The sequence below is a fragment of the Chrysochloris asiatica genome, unplaced genomic scaffold (genome assembly GCF_000296735.1).
Source record: "Chrysochloris asiatica unplaced genomic scaffold, ChrAsi1.0 scaffold00009, whole genome shotgun sequence".
NCBI lineage: Eukaryota > Metazoa > Chordata > Mammalia > Afrosoricida > Chrysochloridae > Chrysochloris > Chrysochloris asiatica.
In genome coordinates, this window is record NW_006408527.1 from 415,758 (window position 1) to 426,619 (window position 10,862).

General features: G+C 36.2%; 1 protein-coding gene across 1 annotated transcript in view; it reads left to right on the forward strand.

The window, feature by feature from the left end:
- Positions 1–10,862, forward strand: part of USH2A (Usher syndrome 2A (autosomal recessive, mild)) — a 1,370,557-nt gene that overhangs the window by 322,230 nt on the left and 1,037,465 nt on the right. Inside the window, 1 exon segment of the mRNA XM_006834191.1 lies at positions 8,847–9,030. Coding sequence (XP_006834254.1) covers positions 8,847–9,030 — 184 coding nt within the window.

The following is a 10,862-nucleotide window of genomic DNA, read 5'->3' on the forward strand; positions in this document are numbered from 1 at the left end:
TCAGAACATGGAGTGTATAATGTATGAATCTAAGAAAACTGTAAGTTTTCAAAAATTAAATGGAAAACATAAAGATTGATATCCTAGGCATTAGTGAACTGAAATAAACAGGTATTGACCATTTTGAATTCAATAGTCATAAAGTTTACTATGCCTGGAATGATAAATTCATGAGGAACAGTATCATAATTATTATTAAAAATAACATTTCAAGATCTATCTTGAAATGCAGTGATGGTTGTGATAACATATAATATCCATATGCCAACAAGGAAGACCAGTTAATAACACTATTGCTTAAATTTACCCATCAACCGCTAAAGTCAGTGATGATGAAATTGAAGAATTCTACCACCTTCTTCAGTCAGAAATGGATTAAACATGCAATTAAGATGTGCTGGTAATTACTGTTGATTGGAATGCTAAAGCTGGACGCAAAGAGGAAGGATCAGTAGTTGGAAGATACAGTGTTGGTGATAGAAATGATGCTGGAGATTACATTATAGACTTTGCCAGACCAGCAACTTAGTCATTGCAAATACCTTTTGAAATAATGCAACAGTTGACTACACATGGACCTCACCAGATAGAATACACAAGAATCAAGTTGACTATATCTGTGGAAAGAGATAGTGAAGAAGATCAATATCAACTACTAAAACAAGGCAAGAGCTAACTATGGATCATGGCAAACTAAGGATTTGTAAAGAATGTGTATTACAGATGCTTAATTGTGCTCCTGAAGAACCTTTACATAGACCAAGAGAGAGTTGTTTGACTAGAGCATCAGGAACAATATGTGCCAGTGTTGTATCCTTTCACCATAATAATTCAAACTGTATGCAATAATCATAAAAACTGTATAATATGAAGAAAATTGTGACATCAGAACTGGAGGAAGATTCATTAACAACTTGTGATATACATATGACACAGCCTTGTTGCTGGAAATGAAGAGGACTTGAAATATTTACTGATAAATACCAAAACCTTCCATGTATATTGTACTTCAATGTAAAGAAACCAAAAATCCTCAGGACTGGACCAGTAAATAACATCATGACAAATGGAGGGGAAAAAAGTTAAGTTGTCAAATACTTCATTTTGCTTGGAGCCATAATCAACACTCATGGAAGCAGCTGTTAAGAAATCAAATGGCAGATTACATTAGTCAACTAGACTGCAATAGCCTCTTCATAGTGTTAAAGAGCAAATGTATCTTGAGGACTAAGGTGTGTGTGATCAAGCCATGGTATTTTCAGTCACCTCATATAGTAATGAAGGTTGAACAATGAAGAAGGAAGAATGTAGAAGAATTGATGTCTTTGAGTTATGATGTTGGAGAAGAATATTAAATGTACCATGTACTGCCAGAAGAACAAACCAATCTGTGTTGGAAAAAGTACAGCTAGAATGACCCTTAGAAGTGAGGATTGGGAGAATTTGTCTCTAGTGCTTTGGACAGGTTACCAGTAGGGGCCAGTGCTTGAAGAAGGACATTGTGCTTGGTAAAATGAAAGGTCAGCAAAAAGAGGGGACTCCCCAATGAAATGGATTGACACAATGGTAAAAACAATGGGCTGAAATGTAACAATTGTGAAGCTGGTGCTGGCCTGGGCAATGCTTTGTTCTGTTGTGCGCTGAGTGGGAACCAATTCCATGCCACCTAATAACAACAACAACAGGCACAGGTATTCAGGAAGGTTATGCTTTTTGTGCTCATGGAATCCAGGACGTATTGCTGGAACCGTTAATAAGTTGGTTCCTTGAGCTGAAATTCTCTGTACATGTATGGGAGCCCCAACTAGTTGAATCTGGTTTGGGCTACTTATCTTATGCATATGTCAGGTAGTATCTTATGAAAGGAAATTAAGAAGGAAATGATCTATTATAATGGATTAGAAAAAGAGTAAGGTAACATGCAGTCCTGGTATGGCGCTGTGGGTTAATGCGCTGGACTGCAAAGTTGGTTTGAATTGCAAGGCTGGTGGTTCAAGCTCACCATCTGCTCCTGGGAAACCCGATACAGGGTCGCTATGGGTTGGAACTGAATCAACAGCATGTAACAACAACAACAACAAGGTAACAGCCCCAGATGAAGTGGTTAACTCTTGAAGGACGGTAGGAGAAGGAAGGCTCTGGGAATTTAATGGAGGAAGGGATTCCTGAGCTAGGTGTTAAAATTATATAGATAATTGGCAAGCTCCTCAAAGAAAGTTTAGCTGAACCAGGAAGAAAGAATAGAAGCAGATCAGCTATTCTATTGAAAGTATATCTAAACCATTGAACACCTGTTTTTATTATATTTTAATAAGAAAAGTCATACCTTGGAGGAATAATATTAATATAACTGACATTTGGCCAACTCTATCAGGAGCTCTGGTAGCACAGTGGTTATGAATCGGCAATTTGAAACTACCAGCTGTTCCATGGGAGAAAAATGAGGCTTTCTGCCCCTGTAAAGATTTACAGCCTTGGAAACCCTGTAGAGGGTCGCTATGAGTCAGAACCAACTCCACGGCACATAACCACAACAACAACAATCAGTAATACTTTTAGCATTATTTTATATGAAGATACAAATGGAAAAAAGTGATTGTTATTATTATTATGTTTTTTAAAGTTTTTATTGTAAACTGAGTGATAGTTATATGGGAGAACATCGGCTTTACACCATCATTTCATTGCAGTGATTCAATCGCCTACATGCAACATCATTCAACAGAATTTGCATCCATTCATTGTTTGTTTGTTTGTTTTGGGAAAAGGTATGTACACAGAAACACTCAGGAATATATGATCATTTAAACAACCAAAGGGCACTTTATGCAAGCCTGCCTCCTGGCTACCAGCACCCAGTCCCTCTCATTCCATGAGTCAAGAGTCCTAGCTGCTCCCTCTCTCCATGTTTTCATCTCTGCCTCCATCTCTGGTGTCGCTGCTTCCCTGAATGGGGTCCCATACTCTACTTATACTCTTCTCCCTTGATGGTCTTAGGGTCCTCTGTTTCTGGACTGTAAGATTAACTACTGCCTTGTTTTTGTTACAGAACTTCTAAATTTATAGTGTGACAGTCGCAATTAATCACGATAATAATTACTCACTATTGATTCATAAGAATCTTATCCCCATCTATTTTTACCAGCTCCATCTACGCAAGATGAAAACTGTTCATTGGGGATTTTACTTTTCCCGCACACTCTTAAACTAAACTCCTTCTTGAACACGTGTAAGTCAGTCAATCCATGCTTTTATCACCCCCTCATTTTAGGTAGTCAATATCTAAGTTGCCCATCCCTATCAGCCCTGTATACAGAAGGGATAGGATTGATACTGATGTGAAGACTCCTTCCCTGTCAGTTGGTATTTTGAGCTACTACATCCATAAGTTTAGGTCAAGTTCATAAAATTGTAACAATTTATACTTGTTTCCTTTATCAAAAATTGTTTGTTATTTTTTTTAAAAATCTTCCTCTGGTCGAGTTCTGATAATCAAGCAATTGAGACTAGGTCAGATGAGTGTTATTTGCAAGTTTGAGTGTTCTTGTGCATCTCCCTTCACTTCTTATCAGATGGACGTCTCACTCTCAGCTCTAGCCCTCCGTCCTTGTCCTTGTCCATGGGCTCAGAAGTCCCCAGGTTGTTATTATTTTTAACTAGAAAATTAGCATTGTCTACCAGATTTTATTCTGAAAGCATTTATTTATAAAACCATTATTAAAATAGTCCTTTGCTGTTTGGTATAGGTGAGCTAGAAAGGCTTCCCTAAACTAATATTATGCCCATACTCTAGTATAGGGTGAGAGTTGTTTCTTCTAAATGGCTTATAATTAGTGCTTAACCTCACTCTGTCCTCCTTTTTTTGAATAAGACCTAGAGGTTAAACTTGTTTTCTCTTTCCCATTTCAAGACCTTGGCATAGCCTCATCGTTCATGGTCCTCAGGAGGGACATCACTAGGAAATGGGATCTCCTTTTATGCCCAGGACAGGTACGGTGCTGTGCAAATAACCACTACAGGAGATAATACCAGCCACCTTGCTAATAACATTGAATGTTAAGGATTCTGTAAGCCTCTTCCCAAGTAAAGCGACACTATTTAATGATATGGTAACTCTGCTTGTGCTCTATAACGTGTTGTTTTCCACTTGAGACTAATCTGAATTGGGACCCAGGTCAGCTGACATAAAACTGGGGAAAATAATAACCTTTATTGTGCTGATTTGTGCTACATAAGTTTGAGCTCACAGCACCACAAAATGCAAGGCAATAATGTTGTCCTAATGTGGCACAGAATCATTCATGGAAAAAAAAAAAAATTTTCAAAAAGACCAGTTAAAATGACGCAGATGCTAAAAGGAGGAAAGCCAGAGTGAAGTTAATGGAGGAAGATCATGAAAGTATTGAGTAAAAGAAAATAAATTAAGGTCATTTATCTTTAAGCTACACTCAGGAGTTGAAGTTAAGGCAGGAGGGAATGGGAAATGTTGTTTTCTATAGTTGGAACTCATAAAAGGAGAGGTAATGGTCTAGAATTAGACACATTCAGGTAAGGCAAGAAGTAATCATTGAGCAGGAAGTTACCTGAGTCATCCTAATTAGAACTGCTTAAAAATAGGACAACTAAAATACTGGTGAGATTAACCTTTATAATCATGCTCCTGAGAGGAGAAGGGGAATTAACCCCAAGGCAAAAGTCTTTTCCTTGAAGCTCTACCTCTAGGTTTCCTGGTGCTGTAGGGTAAGCGCTGGACTTCAAGGTCGGTTTGAACCACAAGGTCAACAGTTCAAACTCACCAGGTGCTCCTCAGAAATCCTTTATAGGGTCCCAACAAGTCAGAACCAACTCGAAGGCACTTAACAGCAACCACCACAACAAAGTACTTCATTTAACACCTCTTTGTTACTTTTTGCTTAGATCTCTCTATTTTCTATGCTATACTTTACCCTCCCAAATTTGTACTACCCAACTTTCTACAACAAAACAGACTTCCTTTAATTTTTAGAGTTTTCTAATAGTTTTTTTTTATTTTATTAAATGAAAAATGACATTTTTCATTGCTACATACAATTTTATTTAATGTATAGTTTTATAGAATTATCTCAGAGTTTCTCTTATAAAAACCAACCTTAATTGTATCAGAATTCTCAGTGGCTGGAAAACCATCACAATAAGTCTAATTTAATTCTGCTTCTAAGTGTCTATACTAATGGGTAATTTGTCCAAATTGGAGTGTTCTTAATATACTCATGATGCCATCATTAAGGATTTAAGAACCCAGGTATCTTCACCGGAGGAAAACCACACAGAATTACTGCCACAGTGATCATGAGCCCAAATTAGAAGCCTTCTAAATTTGTGGTTTTGATCATATGATGAATCAGGTACAAAGATATATATTAGCATGGCTACACTTTCTTCCTGGAAGTACAGGAATAGGCAAATTAATGACAAGGATGCTAAGAAACAAATGACACAATCTACTTGTAACTTACTATATAAAAAATGACAGTATTAGTCAATGTGTTCCAAATCAGTGACACAGAATTTTAGCTTTTTCCTTTTAAGTATAATGTCTACAATTTTACTGCATTTTATGCTTTCTAAGACAGAAGAAAAACTCAAACTAATTGGTGGCTATGAATGAGTGAGTGAGTTGTTTTCAACTAGAACCTCAAATGAGTCTTAGCGTATCCGGTTGCTTTATCCCCACATTGAGTGCCCTCACATGTCCTCTCTTTCCATAGCAATGGTATTTTATATACCTTAAATTAGTTATCTTAATAACTGAATGGTTATTTTTACTTGTCATAACTTTACTCATTAGACACCTTATGAGATCTCACACCCAATTTGTTTTACTATTCCTTATAGTGCCAAGTGGAGTGTGGTGCTAGAGGATATGCACTGAACTGTAAAGTGGGTTTGAATGGCAAGGTCAGCAGTCAAATTCACCAGTCCTCCTTGGAAACCCTAGGGTCGCTATGAGTCGGAACCGACTTGACAGCACTTAACAACAAATAGCAACATAGCACTAAGTATGTGTTTGGCTCTGAACATACATAAATGCATGTATGGACATAAATATGTACACATAGTGGCTACACATTATGCAACATCATACACCTGCTCCTAATTATACAACTGTTGATGTCTGTCTTCTAGATGCAATGTATTTTAACTAAATTGAATATATATATATATTAAGGGTTTTATTATGGATTGAGTGAAAGTTTACAGGGCAGATCATCAGTTTTACATTCAACAAATCATACACTTTGTTTCATTACAATGATTATAATCCCCTCCATGTACCATCAGTTAACAGTATTTCTTTCTATTTATTTTAGCTCTTTTTTTGTTTTTAAACACTCAGGCATATATAATAATTTACACCAACCAAGGGCACATTCTGCAAGTATGCCTAAGGGCTGCCATCTCTTAGTCCCTCTCTTTCCATTAATCTAGAGTCATCAGCTGCTCCATCTGTCCATAGCCCCATCTCTGCTTCCATCTCTGTTATTGCTGCTTCTCTGGATAAGGTCTCACATTCCACTTGCGCTCTTCTTCCTTGATGGTCGTAGGGTCCTTTGTTTCTAGACTGTAAGATTAACTACTCCACCGGTTTTGTTACAAAATATCTACCTTTACAATTGTGACAGTCACAATTAGTCAGGATTACAATTACACATTGTTGAATCATAAGACTCTTATCCCCATCTCTTTTCACTAGATGCATCTAGACAAGATGAAAACCATTCAGTGGAGACTCTTTTTTCCCACACACTATTAAACTAAACCCCTCCTTGAGACCTTGTAAGCCAGTCACTTTGTGCCTTTTATTGCCCCCTCATTTTAGGTAGCCAATGTCCAAGTTGCCTGTCCCTATCTACCTGGTACACAGAGGGGGTAGCATTGATACTTGATGTGAAGACTCCGTCCATCGCTGTCCGTACTTAGAGTTACTACCTCCATGAGTATAGGTCAAGGTCATCAAATTGTAGCAAACTGCCATTTCCCTTATCAAAAATTGTTTTGTTCTTTTTATTTTTAATCTTCCTCTAGTCGAGTTCCAGTCATCAAGCCATCGAGGCTAGGTCACATGGGTTGAATATATTTTTGATTCATATTTTTATTTATTTCCTTTTTCTATAAGAAAAAAATGCATGAGTTCTGCAGTCAGTCTAAAACTCCAATTCTGTTTTAGTTTTATATTATCTGTGGGGCTTAATATCTGTTTGATGTTGTTGTTGTTAAGAGCCGGCCCAGTCGATTCTGACCCATAGTGACCCTGTATAGGGTTTCCAAGGTGTGGCTGATGGGTTTGAATCATCAACCTTGTAGTTAGCAGTCTAATGCTTATCCTTCAGCTCCACACCAGGACTTTACAACCTGGTAGAAATGAGACTGGTAATTTTCATGAGGACTCTAAAGACACTAAACAGAATGCTATGAAATGATCACAGGCATACCTAGGGAAAGTGACTAGAGGAAGTCACACTTGAGCTAAAATTTGAAACACATAGGAATCAAGTATGCCAAAAGAAAAGGTAGGGCTAACACATTCCAGTGGATACAAGAGCAGAAGCCTTAGGTCTCAAGAATGTAAAGCATTATGAATGAATTGGATTGAGTTTGGAATAAGAAGTGAGATGTAACTTCATGAGACTGTAAGATTTGAGGTCGTTGTGACAGACTTGCAGATCTTTTTCTAAAATAAATAGGAAAACATCAAATAGTTTAAAATGGAAAGAAATAGATGTTCATAAGTTAATTTTAAAAGATTGGAAATGGACAGTAAGAGGCATCATTGAAGGAGAAAGTTTCTGGAGTCAGGATGTTTGGGTTTGAAGTTGAGTTATGATCTTTGTAAACTCTTATCAATTTAGGAAAGTGAGTTAATTTTTCCAGCCTTCTATTTTCTTATCTGTATATTGGATGTAATAATGGATTGTTTTATTAGTGTTGCTGTGAGACCAAATGAAATGATAAATATAAAATTCTTATGGTATGTAGCTTTATAATATTTATAGGGAGTTCTACTGTGGTGCTGCAGGTTAATGTGCTTGACTGCAAGGTAGTTTTGAACCACAAGGTCGGCAGTTCAAGCTCACCAGTCACTCCTCAGAAACCTTTTACAGGATTGCTATGAGTTGGAACCAACTCGATGGCACTTAGCAACAACATAGTGTTAGCTATAAAAAAGCATTGATGTTGATTTTAACTAGGGATGTAGTAGAAAAGATGAAGAGTCAAATGTTCTGATTTTCGTAAGTGGCAGTATCCACAGAATTTGATTTTTAAGTAAAAGTAGGTATTGGAGATGCAGAAGTTTCTAGATATAGCAAAAGACAGGGTATCAATTAAATTTGAATTTCAGATGAGAATGAATATTTTTTTAGTATGAAAAATATTTCATGAAATACTACTATAATAAAAATTCATGGTATATGAGAAATTCAAATTTGGTATTTTATGACAACCATACCAAAGATGTTTCAGTGTTCTAAGTTGAAGAAATGAATGGCTGGTGGTACCTTTGGTAAAAAGAAGATGATTCAAGGAAGATCTGTATTTAGTAACAAGATCATGGAAGAAAGTTTTAATTACTTTAGATTTTAAGACTCTGTGAGACACCCACTTGCAATATCAATTATTGGCTCAGCCTTTTTTGTTGTTGTTGTTTTGGTCATAATTGATGTTAGTTAAAAACAGTTATGACCACATTTCTATTAGGTGTTGAGTTGTATTCCAATATTGTGTTGTGTTTTATTTTATAAACAAGATGCTATCTTAAAAATAACTGAATTTTTAAAATATGAAGCATTTACTCTCTTTATTTTCAGGTTTTTACATTTCTCCTGGCAATGCCACTGATTGCTTACCATGTTCATGCCATATAACTGGTGCAGTTAATCAAATTTGCAATAGCATAACTGGTCAATGTGTTTGCCAAGATGCCTCCACTGATGAGCAAAGTTGTGACCACTGCAAGGACCATTACTTTGTATTTGATCCTCAGACTGGAAGGTAAAGACATATAAGAACAAACAGTTTAATATTTATATTTACAATTATCTTTTGATAACTTCAAGATTCTTGTCAACTGTGAAGTCACATCTATAAAAAGTGTTCTTGTAGTTTGTTGATATACTTTTTAATTCTTTGATATCTGCCTTTATAAAATTTAATGGTAATTGTAATAATAGTTAAGGTTTTGTGTCAACTTGACTAGGTCAAGGATCCTCAGTAGTTTGGCAGTTGAGATGCAATTATCCTCATAATGAGTTTTAATACAATGTTATTAACTCTATGATGCAGTCAGCTATGAGCAGCCAATCAACTGAAAGGACGTTCCCTTGCAGGTGTGTCCTGCTTCCAATATGTTAACTTCTAAGGCAAAGCTTGCTTGCTCTTTGGTTCTTTGTACTTGAGACAGTGACCTTCTCTATATTACCTGTTGTCTTAGTCAGCTAGGGCTGCTGTAACAGAAATTTATTCTCTCACAGTTTAGCAGGCTTTGTTCTTGTTGTAGGAGCCATTGAGTCATTTCTGATTGACATCAACCCTATACACAACAGAACAAAACAATGTCTGATCCTATGCCATCCTTGTTATGTCTGAGATCATTGTTGCTACTACCATGTCAATCCATCTTGTTGGAGGTCTTCCTCTTTTTCATTGACCGCCACTTTACCAAATTAGGGACTGGTTACCCCTGATCATAGTCTAAAGTTTAAAAAAATAAGTTTTGCCACCCTTGTTTCTTAGGAACCTTCTGGCTCTATTTATTCCAACACAGATTTGTTTGTTCTTTTGGCATTCCATTGCACTTCCAATATTCTTCTCCAGCACCATAACTGAAATGCATCAATTCTTCTAGTCTTCCTTATTTATTTTCCAATTTTCACATGCATATGAGGCAAGGAAAAATATTATAACCTGGATCAGGCTCACCTTTTTTCTCAAATTGACATCTCTTGCTTTTGTGCAGCACATTTGGCAAATGCAAAATGTCATTTGATTTCTTGACTGCTACTTCTATGAGCATTGATTATAGATCCAAGCATAATGAAGTCTTTGAAAACTTCAATATTTTCTTCATGTATCATGATGTTATTTATTGGTTCATTGGTGAGGATTTTTGTTTTATTTACATTGAAGTGAAATCTATACTTAAAGCTGTAGTTTTAATGTTTATCAGTTAGTATTTCAAATCCTGTTTGCTTTTGGGCTTATTTTAGCTGATGATATTGTACTTTTCTATTATTTCCTCCCACAAATGTAGTCAATTTGATTCCTGTGTATTCCATCTGATGAGTTCCACATGTATAGTTGACTTTTATGCTGTTGAAAAAAGATATTTAAAATGAATAAGTCATTGTTACTGCCAAATTCTATCATGTGATCTCCAATATCATTTCTATCACCAAGGTCATTTTTTCCACCTACTGATCTTTCCTCTGTTTCCAACGTTCACATACCAAATACCATTAATTATCAACTCATCTTGATTGTATTTTTGATCAATTTTAGACTGTAGAATTCTTTTATTTTATCATCACTGGTTTTAGTGGTTGGTGCATAAATTTGAATAATAGTGATATTAAAAGGTCTTCCTTCTAGTTGTTGATAAGTGTCATCAAATCAATTCTGATTCATAGTGACCCTGTATAGGGTTTCCAAGGAGTGATTGGTAGGTGTGAACCATTGACCTTGCAGTTACCAGTCCTTATCCTACAATACCACACCTGTACTCCCTAGGTCTTCCTTGTAGACATGTAGATATTTATCTTACCACAGACAGCACTGTACTTCAAGACAGATCTTGAGGTTCTCTTTTTGGTGATGAATATGATACC